The 19,212-nt window shown below is 37.3% G+C and overlaps 2 protein-coding genes across 2 annotated transcripts in view; one reads left to right on the plus strand and one right to left on the minus strand.

Annotated features, from left to right (window-relative positions):
• Window positions 1–19,212, minus strand: part of LOC134798730 (ubiquitin-like modifier-activating enzyme ATG7) — a 441,738-nt gene that overhangs the window by 65,857 nt on the left and 356,669 nt on the right. The window lies entirely within an intron of this gene.
• On the plus strand, window positions 168–7,876 carry LOC134798645 (geranylgeranyl transferase type-1 subunit beta). Its single transcript, XM_063771011.1, has 5 exons — window positions 168–488; window positions 894–1,021; window positions 3,852–4,025; window positions 4,689–4,852; window positions 7,239–7,876. Exons 1-5 carry the CDS (start codon window positions 382–384, stop codon window positions 7,719–7,721), a joined length of 1,056 nt encoding a protein of 351 aa, XP_063627081.1. The 5' UTR covers window positions 168–381; the 3' UTR covers window positions 7,722–7,876.

The following is a 19,212-nucleotide window of genomic DNA, read 5'->3' on the forward strand; positions in this document are numbered from 1 at the left end:
TTTGTACTCAGATAAAACATAATTTTTTGTTAAGTAACGTGTTCATACATGTGCATACACTCTGAAATTTTATGATATCGATGTCCTTATAAATATTTAGCCTGAGTTTGGACTATATTTTGAGACTTGACAGTTACTTCACTCGCTATCATTTCCTCGCCCTTCACCTTCACTTATTAAAAGAGGCAGGATAATGTAAATTAGCTGTGATTAAAGTATTAAAATATTTAAAAAATGATAAAGTGATGTATTAAATTGACTAGTGAATAAACTGCCTCACACTGTATCAGTCAGTACATTGCCAAAGAAGCTAGTGATAGTTTCGGTCGGAACATTTTTATATCTCATCCGGTTACATTTAGAAGAAGAGAAGTTATCATCATGAGTAATCAAGAAAACTTGGAAATGGCCCACAGGCAACATGTGAAATATTTCATGCGGTTCCTTGATATTTTGCCTTCATCATTATCTTCACATGATACTACAAGGCAAGTGTTATTGTGACTTCTAATTGATGAGAATATTGAACTTTTCAGTAGCAAACACTTTGATTATATATTTTATTGCTTTATTAATTGTGCAGCCAATAAAAGCTAACAAATATATTATTTATCACATATAAATGTGCCTAAAAATATGTGCTTTGTATTTTCTTGATAACTTTATATTAGGTTTTTATGTATTTGATGTTATTATGTACTTGTAACTGATGTAGAAGAAAGAAACTGTCTCAGTTTATGATTTATTTATTAGCCATTGTCACAAAACTGATGGTCAATGTCAAATCCCATACATTTTGTCAGGAATGTGATGGTTAGACATTACTGAAACACAACTTAAGACGCGCTTTAAACTACAAGTTAAAATGAAATTGCCCCTATTTGTTATTTCAGAGTAACAATAGCATATTTCTCAGTGGCCGGGCTGGATGTGCTGGGCTCCATCACATCTATCTCTGTAGAGCTGAGGTCCCGGATTATAGAATGGCTGTATCATCTTCAAGTGCATCCCAATAAAGAGAGTGAGTGTTCATTTCATACATGTTTTTTAAACACATAATCAGAGCCGGATTTCCGCCTAGGCCCACAATGCCCGGGCATTCTTGCAATGATTTTGAGATGGAGAAGGCCCCCCCCCCCCCGAAATCTTAAGTGCCATACCGAGTGCCTAGAGCCAAAGCTAAACCTAAGCCTAAATCTAGGCCTGCACATAATGACAGTAAAAACTGAGGCAGTGGGATAAAAATAAAAATTCTGTCCAATAAATAAATGTGACAAAAAATAGTCCAATTTTTATGGGAGCATTAAAAGTCATGGTATTTAAAAAATAACCCAAGTTTGGCACTTCTAACTGTTCACAGCAAAGGGCAGTTTTTAGGGTTCCGTACCCAAAGGGTAAAAACGGTAAAACCCTATTACCAAGACTCCGCTGTCCATCCGTCTGTTCGTCCGTCCGTCCGTCTGTCACCAGGCTGTATCTCATGAACCGTGATAGCTAGGCAGTTGAAATTTTCACAGATGATGTATTTCTGTTGCCGCTATAACAACAAATACTAAAAAGTACGGAACCCTCGGTGGGCGAGTCCGACTCGCACTTGTCCGGTTTTTTTGATACAAAACGTGTTGAACCCTAACATGGCTCTGTCTAGTTCAGCTAAAAATCTAGTTTTCTTTAGCAACTTGGCTGATGCCAAGTGTAGATTATGCAATCCAGAAAAAACTAGTAGGTATTATCCGCATCTGCATCCAGGTTGGGCAGGTTTTCTTAACAATGGGATCCATATTGCAAAACTTGGTGGAAGTATAATATTTTTAAGGTTCCCTACCCAAAGGGTAAAATCGGGACTATTACTAAGACTCCACTGTCCGTCTGTCTGTCTATCTGTCTGTCACCAGGCTGTATCCCATGAACCGTGATACCTAGACAGTTTTTGCCGCTTCTGTTGCCGCTATAACAACAAATACTAAAAAGCACAGAACCCTTGGTGGGCGAGTCCGACTTGCACATGTCTGGTTTCACAATTAGTTTTACTTTCACAGATTTCAACTTTAATTGAATTGTTCGTAAACATATGCATTAGGGTTGGTTAGGCCATTTATCGAAACATTCAAGTGTATAAGGAAAAACAAATATATAACTAAAATTTAAGGAAACTACTAAATAATATACTAACAAAGTATTTCAGGAAATTTGTAAGTAGGTTCAAAGAATGAATCACAAAATTTTAGGAAGAAGCACAGTTTACTCATACTTAGTTTACATAGGTAAATATTTGGTGAATTCTTTCTTATACTCTCTCTATTAAATTATGTTCTGAGAGGCCTGGGTTTGTCCCTTAAGAGAGTAAATTCTTATATACTTCACGGGTTTCATAGGTTGACCAGTTGCACTAGCCATTTAAAGACAGGCGGGCCGTACACTTGTTTGCAACCATCGTGGTATTTCAGAAGTGCGAGTCGGACTCGCGCACGTAAGGTTTCGTACCATAAATTACCTACGCAAAAAACGGCAAAAACACGTTTGTTGTATGGGAGCCCCACTTAAATATTTATTTTATTCTGTTTTTACTATTTGTTGTTATAGCGGCAACAGAAATACATCATTTGTGTGAAATTTTCAACTGTTTAGGTATTACGGTTCATGCGATACAGCGTGGTGACAGCCAGACAGACGGACGGACAGTGGAGTCCTAGTAATAGGGTCCCGTTTTTACCCTTCAAAGCGAGTACTGAATACCTACCTCTGTTTGTTTGGTGTAATATTTAATAAACATGTATGTTGATAAATGTATTTACACAGCCTTGCATTGTACGTGAGTGGTATTGTGAGCTGTAGAGCAAACATTGTAGTTTCTTATCATTTTAACGGCTTCTATATGGCGGTTAAAAGATTATAAGTAGCTCCACTTGATTTGCTTTACTTTTATGGCTGTAAAATACATGACTTTGGTCATGACACAGTTAACGTAAATGTAGTTTAAACATAAAACCACAACCGCAATAAGATAATTAAATTACTAAACACAAGTTTGAATATGTTGTACAGTCACCTGCAATAATATGTTACCCAACGAACGCCGCAAAAATATCTGACACGATCTTATTTGCAGAGCTATAAGAGCGTGTCACATATTTTTGCGGCCTTCGAATAGTAACATATTATTGCAGGTGACTGTACTACTTAAATATTAGTTAAGGCAAAGGTGTGTACAGTCACCTGCAATAATATGTTACTCTACGAAGGCCGCAAAAATATGTGACACACTCTCATGGCTCTACAAATAAGATCGTGTTAGATATTTTTGCAGCCTTCGTTGTGTAGCATATTATTGCAGGCGACTGTACTAATATGCTACACAACGAAGCGCTGGTGGCATAGAGGTAAGAGCGTGCGACTTTCAATCCGGAGGTCGCGGGTTCAAACCCCGGTTCGTACCAATGAGTTTTTCGGAACTTATGTACGAAATATCATTTGATATTTGCCAGTCGCTTTTCGGTGAAGGAAAACATCGTGAGGACACCGGACTAATCCCAATAAGGCCTAGTTTCCCCTCTGGGTTGGAAGGTCAGATGGCAGTCGCTTTCGTAAAAACTAGTGCCTACGTCAAATCATGGGATTAGTTGTCAAGCGGACCCCAGGCTCTCATGAGCCGTGGCAAAATGCCAGGATACCGCGAGGAAGAAGAAGAAGACTGTACTAAATGCGAATTTACGTAGGGTTTGCTAATAAAATCTAAGAGCTACTCTTAACACAGTCACTGCCAAGAACTCGTATGTGTGTTTAATTTGTACTGGAAACGGGGCGCCCGGCACCGAAAGTGCTAATAACTTTGGTTCTTAATTGTATTTCAGCTGGGGACATGTCAATGTGCGGGTTCCAGGGGTCCTCAACCATCAACATGGAGCTACATCCCGAAAACGCGCACTATCTCTGCGGGCACCTCGCCATGACTTACACTGCGCTATGTACCCTGGTTACACTTGGGGACGACCTTAGCAGAGTTAACCGGAAGGCGTTAGTAGAAGGTACCTATCTAAGTCTGTTTTTATATTCTAGCTACAAGCTACTATGTGAGCCCTTAAACTCTGGAGTTTTGTACATATAATTACTATGAGAGCCATTTTGAAAGATTAAAAAAATACTAAATATCAATTACATAATTACAACATTTCATGAGAATCAGCCGTGAAATGTGATCTGTAGAGGAGTAGAAGACGTACGAAGGCATGCCGAATTGAAACAGAGACGCTTGCCTGCTCAAAAATGACAGTTTAATTGTACAATTATTCTGTTATTGTAACAATTTAAAGTGATAGACTATCGATTGGACAAATTAGGGCAATTGAACTATCATTTTAGTATCTGAAGAATCAAAATAAAATTTAGTTAAATTAAACCAAATAAAATTAGATTAAGATTGATATTTAGTAATCAGTAATCAATGTAATCAGTCATTTATTGCTTACATAGGTAGGTGCAGTAGCCATCAGATATATCGGAGCGGCCGAGGTGCTCAAAAATATCTGAACACGCGCTCATGACAATAGAGGCTGATGGCGGCTGTACATAAGGTGGTACCCACATCAAAATATAGATCAGATCTATGAACTTTGCAAGAGCACTGTATTTTTCCACTCTATCTACATCTCATATCTACAACATATTTTATTTAAAATATATCCTTTCAGGTGTAAAGGCGCTTCAGACAGAAGAAGGCAACTTCGCAGCGACACTGTCTGGCTGTGAGTCCGACATGAGGTTCGTGTACTGCGCGGCCTGCATCAGCTACATACTCGACGACTGGTCCGGCTTCGACAAGGAGAAGGCGGCCGATTACATCATCAAGTCGATAGTGAGACATTTTTCTAAATCACAGTGTAGTGCTAGCCTATACACGATGATTTTTAATCGGTGATCAGGAGTAGAAAAATATTAATATCTAGGCTAAATTAAACTTATTAGGCTAGGTCTCACGCAATTATCTTATTGTTTATTTAATTAAAAGTTAAAATAGAATTAAAACTAAAACCACTATAGTGTAAATAACATTATTTACGGTATTTGACGTCTATCACTCACAACAGCAATACTACGTAAAATGTTTTGCACATCGAAATCACAAAGGAAAACAACTGCACTGCGAACGTTTACGTTCTACGTCTTTTTTTTTTTTAATTTTAGGGTTGGCCGGACACCACCGTTATGAATCGGTAGTCGTCTAAGTAAATCGATATGAATTTTTCATTTTTCTTTTAATAAAAATAAGGAAAAGGTGGATAATTAACTGTAAATATGGATATATTTATCGTCACTTAACAGACAACAAATTTAACACAGAAATAACATAAATAAACTTTAAAATAGATCCCCAGTTAGTTTCAATTTTGACAATGGGTGCGACCTACTCGGTCGGTATATTAAATACACCGACCGACCGGTAGCTTGCGGGAAAACCATATAATTCTAGCTTTATTTAAATCTCAAATAAAAATTCATTATACGTCACAATTCGATACCTCAGTCTACGTGCCATCCAATCGTAATCGCTTGCTGTGACAATCGATTTGCGTTAGTTACATCTCTATATACGTCAGTCATAATGTGTCAAATACCGCAAATAATGTTATTTACACTATAAATACATGTTTATCCTACATCAAGTAACTACGATACGTCAACTGCCATCGATATGGCGGGAAATTTGACGGATTTATGCATATGACAATGACAAGTTATTACTCATAAATTATCAATTGCCATTTATGCCTTTGCCAATTATGTTTGTAAAGAGATTATGACTCATAGATACCGATTAGTAGATAAGAGTGACAAGGATTTTAGGATAAAATAGATCTCAAAAATAAAATTATGATTATAAAAACAAGTTTGTTTCCATGTACGTGATCTACATCAATTACTGAGTTAGAAAAAAATGTTCCTGATGACCGATTAAAAATCATCGTGTATAGATTTTTTATACAAGTGTTAATTATCCATACTAATATTATAAAGGCGTAAGTGTGTCTGTCTGTCTGTTACCTCTTCACGCTTAAGTCGCTAAACCGATTTAGTTGTAATTTGGTATAGAGATAGTTTGAATCCCGGGGAAGGACATAGGATAGTTTTTATGTCGGAAATCATCCCTGCAGAGAGTGCAAAGGGGGGTGGAATTGAAAGAGTTAATGCTTTGAGCCTAATAATTGAAGTAAGCAATGCGCGAATTGAATATTTTTAGAACTATCCATGATTGCTATTAGAACTATCCAGGCGCTATACCTACTTTAGCTGCTGTCACTAATTCCACGCAGACCAAGTCGCGGGCAAAAGCTAGTATGTATATAATTGAAAATATTGAGTCAAGTGAGCCAACATTATACTATAACATAACCATAGAGCAGTGGTTCCGAAAATTGACTGGGCTTCGACCCACCTAACATAAACTGCCAAATTCGGGACCCACCTCTTGACCGTCTTAAAACGGGGGTATACAATATTATTTGTAACGCTCAGATGCCGTAGTAGTTTCAGGGACCAATAAATGGGTCGCGACCCATAATTAATAGTAATTGTAATGTACTTATCACGCGGGCTGTACATACTCGTCGAGAGACTCCGAGACAGGCCGAGAACGAGTGTGTACATGCTGCTCTCTTCTCGTCTCGCGCTTCTCCGATCGGATCAGACCGATGTCGAGACTCGGCGAAAGGCTCTCGACGAGTGTGTACAGCCGACATCACTTTTTACAAGCTTTTATTTAACTTGCAATGTACAGTCGCCATCAGATATATCGGAGCGGCCAAAGTGCTCACAAATATCGGAACACGCCTCTATTGTCAGGGCGTTAGAGCGCGTGTTCAGATATTGTGAACACCTTGGCCGCTCCGATATATCTGATGGCGACTGTACCTATGTAAATATGTAACTATGCTTGTACGGGTCAAATCTTGCAAGCTAAATTTGACCCATTTTCCGACTTCCAATGCAGGTGAAAATTTGCATACATATGTAAGTCGGGTGACAATGCAATATTATGGTACCATCGAGCTGATCTGATGATGGAGACAGGAGGTGGCCATAAGAACTCTGTGATAAAACAACGAAACCTAATTGTGTTTGGGTTTTTTAGAATGGCCTCGATGAGTATTAGTTGTCTGTGGAAAGAACAGTACAGTCAGCGATAAAAGCTTGTACCAAAAATGGTTTTATTGCCAAAAATTTATTACTATCTTGTTTCGCAGGGCTACGACTACGGCATCGCCCAGTGCCCCGAGCTGGAGTCCCACGGCGGCACCACGTACTGCGCGCTCGCCACCCTGCAGCTCACCGGCCAGCTGCACAAGCTCTCCGACCAACAGATCGAGGGCCTCAAGCGCTGGCTCGTGCTCCGCCAAATAGACGGCTTCCAAGGCCGACCCAACAAACCTGTCGACACATGCTACAGTTTCTGGGTAGGCGCGTCACTTAAAATGCTCAAAACTTTAAAATACACCAACTATGGAAGCAATAGGAGTTACGTGTACGAAACGCAGGACGTCATCGTCGGGGGCTTCTCAAAATGGCCGGACACTTGCACGGATCCGATGCATACCTATCTAGGTTTAGCCGGGCTTAGTTTAATAGGCGAGAAGGGGCTTTTGAAGATAGTGCCGACTCTAAATATAACTAAACGGGCGTTTGAACATTTGCAGAGTTTACACGAGCAATGGGCTAAGGAGTCATAGTGATGGCATAGGTTGTTAGGCGTATACATGGGGTCGCGTGGAAAATTCGAGCGTTTTGCCTATTGGCATGAAAACAGTTGTCTAATCATTTGTAGACTTTATTGCAACCAGATAAGGTCTACCAATGTTTAGTTATGATCAATGGAGAAGACCGGCAAATAAAACTTTTGGTTAGGAAGACCGTTATAGAGAGAAAGCGCTCATTTGTATACGTAGGTACTTCGCTCAGACACAGAAAGGAGCTTCCCTCCTTCTGCTCTACCGATCTTCTTTAAGTGTAGTATGTATACAAGCGCAAGAGTTAGTAGCGATGAATGAGCTTGTAGACGATCTTAACTGATAGATGGTCTTCTCCACCTTTACCTTAAGTGCTTTAACAATGACTTGTTAGTAGGTACAGTCAACGTCATATAGGTAGCATCCAAAGTATTCAAATATTACTTTGGATGCTACCTACTATACGACACTGACTGTACTATCGTTAAACTTCCAAATCGGTTAATAAAGTCAGACCAAGCTAAGTTAGCAGCGATTTTGATGACAAGGACTGTGCAAGTGTTAAGTAAACATCGTAATTTCATAGAAGTTTGACGTTTAAAATAACACTTGCACAGTCTGAGCTATCAAAATCGCTGCCTTAACTTGATCTAACTGTATATAGAGCAACGCTGCGAAGCGCGATTACGTGTATACTGCATTTAATTCTGTTATCTTGTTAAAACCAGATTAAAAAGATATTGTAAGATGTTTCATAATTTTAATAAGTTCGCGAATTACGCGAAGCTGGCACAAATAAATCTGAATAAACCTTAGAGCATTTAATAACTGGAGTCGCCTTTAAGAGCTTACCCCTCTGCCGAAAACCTTGCACATTTGTGCAAACTTTTGTATGGACTGACATGGCTATGTGTACGTTACGTAGAAATCATGTAGAAATAGCAATACATTTGACGTCCCCTCCCCCGCAAAAATCGGCAGACTCTTTTGTACAGAAAATGACAGCCACGACGTCTCCAGTTACTAAATGCTCTAAGGAATAAACATATGGGTCTGTATTTAGATGAAAATTTGTTTTGCTTCGTGACATATCTCTAGATCTATTATTTTTATGGATTGTTTACATACTTTAAATAAATAATTTCTACTGTATCTTTTCTAAATTAATGTGTAGGTATTTTAAATTTTAATGTTCAATGTTCCTGTATGAAATTATGAAATGCATTATGTTTTTTTGTAAATTATGGATAAGTACTTAAAGGTCGGTGCATACGTTACGTGGGTGAATCAACTATTTCTTGCAGTTCTGTACCGTCATCTAGTCAACAATACTAGCACAGTTTGTTAGAAGAACTCTTGTATATCCGACAAGAAATTGTAGAAAAAATATTGAGAGCGCCAATTCCTACGTAACTGTCACATTTTTGACGTAAAATGCTTAAACATGGCAATAATTTAGTATGGAATTTTTTTAGTTCCATTTTATGTAATTTCTACTATTTTATGTCGCACTATACCTCGTTATACTGACGTGCTTGGTAGATGGCCCATAGTGGAAAGCGCTTACACCTGCGACATAAATGCATGTTTGGTTATATTTATGGCGTAAATCAGGATTTAAAGAGTGACCCAAGCGACCGTATCCATGGTAACGTGGGAAAAGACAATTTGATTCACCCAACGTGATCCTTGCCGTACGAATCGTCAATTTTTTTAAACTATAAAGCAATGCCCATATGAAATAGTATGGAACGCTCGGTGATTGCTTGCATAGAAAATGTACCTATGGCGTAGTACTTTATAGTTAAAAAAACAGACTAGATGAAAAAACAAATTACTCTTTTTCCTGTCTTGGATGGTAAAAATCACGGATCGTATGCAGCGACCTTAAATAAATGGTGTATTCCCATTTTGTCCCCACCCCATGTCACCGCTGCCAGACATGAGTTGAGGACTGATTTATATAAATTCCCACCTGTCTCCGGCGGGGACAAATGGGAATACACCAAATAAATAGGTGCTGTATATTTCTGCCTCAACACTCAGAAATAACAACGATTATAATAGCACTTAAAGCACTTTGGTACAATGTATGTTTGTGTCCTGTGCCATATAAATTGTGTGAAAGAAAAGTATTGCTGTAGTTAGGTATTTATGAAATTATTGCACAAATTTACATAATTTATAAGCTTTTATAGGTATAATTATGGCTTTCATTTCGTCGAATTTACCTGTCTAATAATATATATATTTACATGTTTTTGTTAGCTTATTTTGGTTAGTGTCCTACTGATAGGAAAAAACTAAAAATTTTCCAAATGTCCCGTAACTTAGCATGTATTTTTTTGCGTTCCAAAGCTGTAACAGACGGGTGGACCCGACCACGGCCTTGGTCCGGTCAGCTTACATAATATCTTTTTCGCCTTCACTCAGCTGCGTCCTTAACGGACGTACGGCAAACCATTTCATCGAACAGGCTTCGGACCGTACCAAGGTCCGTCCGTCTGTTACAGCTTTTATGTATTTAACTTGCCCCAAAAAGGTGTTTTAGATACTTAACGTTTCAATCCTCTACTTTTGAAACATTAGGTATTTATTGATGCCTCTTAACTGGTTAAATTCAGAAAATCTCTGTTATTTATACCGAAACGTTTTATTATCATCATAAGTAGGGTAAATCACCTGTTAATTAACAAAAATCTGAATTAATATGTCGCTAGCCAAGGATATTAAGTCACACACTGTGTTTTAACGATATGTTATATGACATCCCAACGATTTTTTCTTTAAGAAAACTTCTTTAGCGGCGCTGTGCACTTTTTGAGGTGGGGGAAAAAATGATAAACTCGAGACAGCGTAAGGCGTAACGCGTAAGGCGTCTCTCCTCTCTTTCTACCGCACGGCGAAAATGTATGCCTGAGCCTGCTGTTTCATGTAGGCGGCGCAGGGCGCTTGCGTGACGTTATGTTATGTGTGACGGACAATGTCATTGATTTTTGATTTAAATGCCATCTAGTGAGTTTCCCTTAAACTGGTATTAATACTCAGAGTGATGTGCTTAGGGGCTTCAAGTAATGCGACGAAATAACCCTAGATGGCGTTAACCTCAATTATACATAGTGCTGCAGACATTCTGCTATCTGCGCTGTTATTAATATTTTGATTTACAATGTCGTTGAGTTTTCACTTCTGCCGGCACTCCCGGAGTGCAACCCGTTGTTTTTTTTTCATTGTCTTGTTTCTGACCACTCTGTCACGCTTTTATTTTTGTCTTTTATAAAATAAACAAAAAAAAGTTATGTCTTTCTAGCTGTAGTTTATAATTCTCTTGAGAAAATTAAAAAAACAAATTTCGCCCCATACGAAAACCTCCACTCCTTCACATTTTTCGGGAACAAAAAACAAGACAACCAAAGGAATTTTGAGCCATTGACCTTACCTTAAAAAATTTAACTATATCCCACAGATCCTTTTTGTACAAAGCTCTGACCGCTTTTCGACGACGTACCGCCGCTGCGTTGTTATTCGCCTGTGGAATTCAAGTTAGATATTGTTCCTATGTCTAAGCTGTTTTTATTACGTAGCTAAACCTCGTAAGACGGTAAGACCACTGTCGAATTAACGAATTTATGTTATGCGTTTAAGATATTAAATATTACGATTAGTTTATGAATTGTTTATATCATTTATTCCATTTACTTACCTACGGAGAAACAATTTATGCCTAGGTGATGCGCATTGAAAGTTGAAAGCCAGCATTGTGTACGCATTTATATTTTATTGTTTTGTGTTTAAAAAACAAATAAATACAAAAGATTTTTACCGTTTAATTTGTGGTTTCATTGATTGTGTCTACAAACAGCTTTACCTTTTGACCGCCAAAGGCGTCAACTGACGCGCTCGGTTGTTTTATATCAACCTTTTCACCACACCAGCTGGTAAAGGCTCTCTTGCTTGTTCAAAAACTGATAGAGTTAGAAGAAAAGTCTGCAACGATTTTGATAGCATACGCAGTGCAAGTGATAATATACGTCATAATTTCATAGAAGTTTGATGTTTAAAATAACACTTGCATTGCGAGTGCTATCAAAATCGTTGCAGACTTGTCTTGGTCTGACTCTAAGAAAGTTGCATTTTATGTTTGTGTGTAGTGGCAGCTCTGCAATTTTGGAGAGATGGAAGAAAAAAAGGGACATATTGAAAAGAAAAACAAGAAGGCATTTGGATGCAAAAAGTTAATTATTTCAGAAAAGAATACAGTGAATTCAAACTGTAACTTTATATTATTTACGAAAACGGGATTTTATCGCCGGAGGTAATTTTAAAACTTAATTACCCATACGCGATTAAGTCCTGATTTCGTAAATAAGAAGGGATTATCCTTTTATAAAGAATTAATTTTCATGAAATTCGAAATGGTGGAAATAGTGTTGAAAGCTTAACGTCTTTTACGCGAACAAAATCGCGGGGTTATATTTGATAATTACATCGCAGACTCTATCGCGCGATTCGCGCGCAATCACTGAACGCGTCGCACCGTCCAACTTTCTCGTAATCGTTCTATGAAAAAGTTGTAATTCCCATCGTTTCGTAGTTTTCCTGCTGCATGGCGCGGATAATACCTGCTGCCAGAGAGGTATTGATTGTAGAAGAGGTGTAAAGTCTAGATAAAAATAGTGTTTCTGAGCCAGGAATAGATGGCGCTATACGGCGTTAAATCTTTTTTGGTACTATCCAAAGTACCTACCTAAGTAACTGAAGTTGTCAAACGTCAATTTTTGAAAACCAGAGTTGCCGCATGTTATGTCAGAAAAACAAACTCACTCATCCCCCTTTTTTGGTGTTATAATACTAACATAAGAAAAAGACAATAGAATTCTCTCTGCCTACTCTCCACTGACAAACGACTCTTGTCAAACTGTGATTTAAGTTGTCCAATTTGTAGAATTTTTCTTAGACTTCATGATTAGATCTCTTCTACTATTAATAAATCTTCGCTTACTGCGAAACAATGGGGTTTAATAGGGAAAACTTTTCTTTTTCCCTCCGAAGTTTCCCAAATTAGCATACCTGATTACAAACTTCTACCCTTTTATTAGGATGTACACCTAATTACTTTCGTAGCAAGATAATAATTTATTGAGCCAGTCTTGTAATAATTTAATTTCCTAGTGATATCTAAGTACTTATACTTTGTAATCTGTCTACGAAGTTTGATAATTGTAAACTGGGATTTATCTTGTTTTCCACGTGTCTTGAAGTGTACAAGGTAAAGATCTACCGATGTTACAATTAAATAAGGAATATGTACTACAATTTAGATTTTTTTTGACTTATTTCCTCGACTTCGCTGGTAGAATTTACTTGTACCTAAGTGTTATGATTTTGAATGATAAATATTTAATGACGTTCATTTGGATTTGATTTCAAATATATTACAGTTAGAAGGTATTTTCATCGCGGTGAAAAACATTGTGTTTCACTCGGTTTTTCAAAAATTTGTTTAATCCTAATGCCTTGAAAACCAAGCAACGCACAGATTCCACTTTTCAACCGACGAAAAAAAAAAAACGGAGGAGGTTCTCAAGTCGACGCGTATATTTTTTTTTTTTATGTATGACCACGCATAACTTTTTACAGAGATGTTCGACTTTGATAATTATTTTTTTATTGGAAAGGGTATATCCCGAAGTTGGTCCCATATAAATTTGGAAAAAAAAAACCAACCTTAAGGGTAGGAAAATAGGGGATGATTGATTTTTTCACTCACCGATTGTAACGTATGACCACGCATAACCTTTTACAGAGTAGTCGTAATAATAATAAAAATTTGGAAAAAAATCCTACCCTAAGGGTGGGAAAATAGGGGTAATTTATTTATATTACAGAACAAAATAATAGTTAAAGTAGGATTATTAATATAACAGTTAATAGCTAAAGCAAGGTAGGTAGCTATTTTAAAAGTAATCAAAAATTAAGCATGTAATAATTTGTATAAATTATAGCCACAGAAAATTATAAAATAAAATCTTTTTAACAAAAAAAATAACCGCCGAAAAAAAACTAAAAGGAAATAAAAAAACCGGCACTACACTACTTTGCAGGTGCTTCACTAAGGTGCCCAAGTTTGTTTGAGGCTGGCACCGACTCCAAAAATAACAGATTGTAAATATATAAATACGCAGATTTGTGTGATTGATTTCAGAAGTACGTATATACATAGTTCATAGGTATTCACTTGCGTTATTGAAGACAAAATAATTATTTTTTTCTTTTCAGTGTGCTATTGTTTTTGTTGGTCGACTCGTTTCGTGTTAGTGCCGGTTTTTTTTTGATGCACTTGCTCATGGTAGTCGTGGTTAAATTTTGCACTCTCACGCTTATTGCTTATTGTTAAAGGGGTTAAACAACAACTTTGTCCACCTCTCACACGCATGTCGAGGAGGAGGCTATTATTGGGAGGAGCATAGCGACATCTACGGGTCTCCCCACATCTAGCGACGCGAAATCGACAAAAGCCTATAGAAAAGCTTAACGTCTACGCAATAAGAGCTAAAAGGCATGGTTCGGTTCGGATCGGCTAGGCCGACGCCTGCCGACGCGACTACATTTTTTTCGCTCTTATTGCTGTAAGATTCATTAAAATTACTAATTATTAGAAACAGACTTAATGAAATAAAGAGTTGAATAATCATTGGTAATCTATAATTTAATAAATTTAAAAGTAACGTGATTGATAGTTGACCTTTGTAAATAGAAGGTAGTTGGAAGAAAGAATAAAAGACGACTGGCATGGCGGTTAAGGGGCATTCGGTTACGGGCAGAGGTGAAGGGAGGACGATTGTGAAGTGAGGTGATTGGAGATTGAACTGTAACGGTATATTGTGATCAGGAAATATATTGCTGTTATGGAAGAAGGAATTTTTATTACAGATCAGAAGTGGTAAGTACCTACAAGTCAGTATGGTATTCCTGAATGTATTATATTATGTAGGTATTAATATTAGAACTGATTGAGTTAAATCTTAATTGCCCAATTAAGTTGTTACAATAGTAACAGTGGTGTAAAATTATTATAATTATATACCTATACATATATTAGTAACACTTATATTGGTTGTTGTTTAGTTGAAATTAATTATCATTTCGTATATCCTATGTTAGGAAGTTTATGTTTAACGGGCGCTTAGAAACAAAGACACCGTTAACTTTATCAAGAACAAAATAATTGGGTAAACCCATTTCGGCCTAGTCGTTCACTCGAGACCATTATACTGCAAGTTTTCTCTTCAAGACCAATAGTTAGGTTTTTTAGTGTTTGCTGTAATGACTATCCATAATGTAATTAAAGCATTCATTACATCGCGGGTAGCGTGAAACCTTTGGAACACCGTTTTATTTTGAATAGTTCGGATACCTTTATGATTATTTACAGGTGTAGATCGGATTCTTTTAGTCTATGTATGTACCGCTTATTTGGTTACAACTTTTACCATATTTTTAATATATTACTTATCAATACGTCAGTATTATATAGCGGGGTTAAGTGTTTTCGAAATATTAAACTACTCAGACTGTAAATAAGTAGGAATGATACTTTTACTGATAGTTACCGACCCGCCGACCTAGCCGGAGTTACAATCGCTGTCGCTTCGACAACGAAAAGCATTATGTATCTATATCACTCTTCCATATTAGCGCGACAGTGACAGTTGCGTTCCGATCGCTACGGAGCGTAAGCGATTGGCATCTTGGCTACGCGGCCCGTTTCGTATTCCGGATCCCGTTTCGAATATCGGATCCATCTCGCGTTCCTGGATTTGGGTCCGTGCCGGATACTGGAACCGTGCCGGATGCATACCTGATTTGTGCCGGATGAGTTCCGGATCCATGCCGGATTCATACCGGATCCGTCCCGGACTTGTGCCGGATCCGTGCCGGATTGGTACCGGATCTGTGCCGGATTAATACCGCATGTATATCATTTGCCGGATTCGTGCCGGATCTGAACCGGATGCGTGCCGGATTGGTATCGGATCAGTGCCGGATCCCGAATTTGTTCTAGATTCCGTTTCTGTACCAATTTTAGAATTTTCTCGTTTCGAAAAGCCTGTGTTCCGGATCCGTACCGGGATACTGATCTGTTTTGGATTTAAGATCTGTTTTAAACGTCCCGCATTCTACCCCGGAAGCAGTAACGTAAATTAAACAAATAAATAAAACAGTTGAATTTAGCTTAATAAGAACAATTTATATTTGTCTACTATTAACAATCCAAAGATTTAGAACTCTTCCATTGCTGGTGTTGTTTTCGAGTTCCAGACTATGGACCATGAGGAAAAAAAACATCCAGGCGGCGCTTGAAAACTCCTGAGCGTGACCGAAAATCGAAATCTGATGATGGACAAGAACGTCGAAGCCGAAGTCGCAACCGTCGCCAGTCCCCGAGGAACAACAGACGGAGTCGCAACCGGCGAAGCCGCAGTAGCGGCAGACACGGCCGAGGCAATGAGAGGTGGCTTCGAAGATCAACACGGAAGGACAACACGGCCAGGATTGCTTTCACGTGGAAGCCGCACAAAACAGGAACGGATGGCTTGTATATCTTTGTCGTCTTCAGTTGTAGATTTTAATAGATGTCGTTTATTGCTTAAACTGCGAAAATTTTGGTACAGTACCTTAAAGTTATTTGTATTGACGAAAGTTGTCTCGAGGTACGGGTTCACAGATTATGGGGGTGGAATCGTTGTCCAGGCAATGCTGTGGTGTCCTGTAGTTCGCTCAAGTTAGTTGTATGGGGCTCGTTAGCCTAATTTATAAGTTTTGATCTTGGTTGTTTCCTCTTTTGGCAAAATGTGACGTTAACGCTGGTAAAGGAAAGACTAAGTTACGTTTCTTCAGTATTTGTTCATAATTTAGTATATTAAAATAAAAAATAAAAAAAAAACAATAACGATCGATGCGCTATACGCTATACACCGATATTAGTACCTACCTACGTAATAATGGGTTGAGCCAGGGCAATATAGGTTGATTGGCGCTGTGGTATATCCATGATATTTCGAAGATATTTAAATGAGTGTTAGGTTATTTCCTGACACTATTTAACTGTGGTTTGAATGTACGCTGTAAAGTTGAGTTTCTCGTCTTCCTCTGTCGGTTGTCAGTCTGCTCATCCAGAATAACACCTAAGTACTTTATAGACGAAGTTTTTCTATTGTTTTACAATTACATGACGTCTGGTAGGTACCAGTGGTAACTAATATATGAATAAACTTTTGACACATTTAGAGACCACGAGGCGGAAGCAGCTGTTTTATACACGCACACATATCTCGTTTAGTCTGCGTTTAGAGTTACAAATTGTATTGAAGCCTGTTCGTCACCAAAGCTAGACCGCTTTCTGTGAAGGCGCTTACTGCATCCCAGGAAGCACCGTGAAATAGTATTGCCGTGTTATCTGCGTAGCACAACGTCTGCATTGGTCAGATCCAAGAAAGTCAAGTCGTTAATGTAGATTAGAAACAAAGTTAATCCAAGTATATGTAAAGTTGTTTGTTTAAAATTACCGACTTGTTCTTTAACCCTAACACATGTGTGCGGCCTGACAGGACAGTTCCGCGTATCCGGGAAATCTACAATTTTCTAATTATTATTAGAATAATTTCAATCGACGGGAATTTTTTTTTCAATCTTATAAATCTTATAATGTTGGCGGGATCATTTTGGCTGGTGTTGATTGAATAACCAAGGTTGGGCCTACACTAGTAAAGTATTCATTATAACCGTGTATTGATTCGCTTTCAGTATCCTTGGTTTTAAGAAGTTCGTTGCCTTTTAAATATTTTAGCTTGGTTATTGTAGCAAGCAAAGCTCTGCTGATTGCTGTTGATCAATTCGTCAATTGTGGTTGGTGCAACTGACGCTTTAAGTGGCAAGTAATATAACGATATGATGACAATACCTACATATGATGATAAGTATAATATTATCGAATTATAAAATATGCTGGATTATTTTAATTAATGAGTTATGGATTAATGAGTTATGGATTAATGAGTTACGGATTAATGAGTTACTGGATTAGTGAGTTACTGGATCGGTGAGTTACTGGATTGATCAGTTACTGGATTGATCAGTTACTGGATTGTTCAGTTACTGGATTGATCAGTTACTGGATTGATCGGTTACTGGATTGATCGGTTACTGGACTGATCAGTTACTGGATTGATCAGTTACTGGATTGATCAGTTACTGGATTGATCAGTTACTGGATTGATCAGTAACTGGAGTGATCAGTTACTGGATTGATCAGGTACTGGATTACTGGATTAATCAGTTAATGAATTATTGAGTTATTGGATTATAGAGTTATTGGATTATAGAGTTATTGGATTATAGAGTTATTGGATTATAGAGTTATTGGATTATAGAGTTATTGGATTATAGAGTTATTGGGTTATAGAGTTATTGGATTATAGTTATCGGATTATAGAGTTATCGGATTATAGAGTTATCGGATTATAGAGTTATCGGATTATAGAGTTATCGGATTATAGAGTTATCGGATTATAGAGTTATTGGATTATAGAGTTATCGGATTATGGAGTTATCGGATTATGGAGTTATCGGATTATGGAGTTATTGGATTATAGAGTTATTGGATTATAGAGTTATTGGATTATAAAGTTATTGAATTATCGAGTTATGGGATTATCGAGTTACTGGATTATCAAGTTATTGGATTATCGAGTTACTGGATCATCGAGTTATTGGATTATCGAGTTATTGGATTATTGAGTTATTGGATTATCGAGTTATTGGATTATCGAGTTATTGGATTATCGAGTTATTGGATTATCGAGTTATTGGATTATCGAGTTATTGGATTATCGAGTTATTGGATTATCGAGTTATTGGATTATCTAGTTATTGGATTATCGAGTTATTGGATTATCGAGTTATTGGATTTACGAGTTATTGGATTATCGAGTTATTGGATTATCGAGTTGAGTTTATTGGATTATTGAGATGAGTTTATTGGATTATTGAGATGAGTTTATTGGATTATTGAGATGAGTTTATTGGATTATTGAGATGAGTGTATTTAATTATTGAGTAGAGTATTGGATTATTGAGTAGAGTTTATTGGATTATTGAGTTGATTTAATGGATTATTGAGTTGAATTATTGGATTATTGAGTTGAGTTATTGGATTATTGAGTTGAGTTATTGGATTATTGAGTTGAGTTATTGGATTATTGAGTTGAGTTATTGGATTATTGAGTTGAGTTATTGGATTATTGAGTTGAGTTATTGGATTATTGAGTTGAGTTATTGGATTATTGAGTTGAGTTATTGGTTTATCGAGTTGAGTTATTGGATTATTGAGTTGAGTTATTGGATTATTGAGTTGAGTTATTGGATTATTGAGTTGAGTTATTGGATTATTGAGTTGAGTTATTGGATTATTGAGTTGAGTTATTGGATTATT

This window comes from Cydia splendana, chromosome 17 (genome assembly GCF_910591565.1).
Source record: "Cydia splendana chromosome 17, ilCydSple1.2, whole genome shotgun sequence".
NCBI classification, from domain to species: domain Eukaryota; kingdom Metazoa; phylum Arthropoda; class Insecta; order Lepidoptera; family Tortricidae; genus Cydia; species Cydia splendana.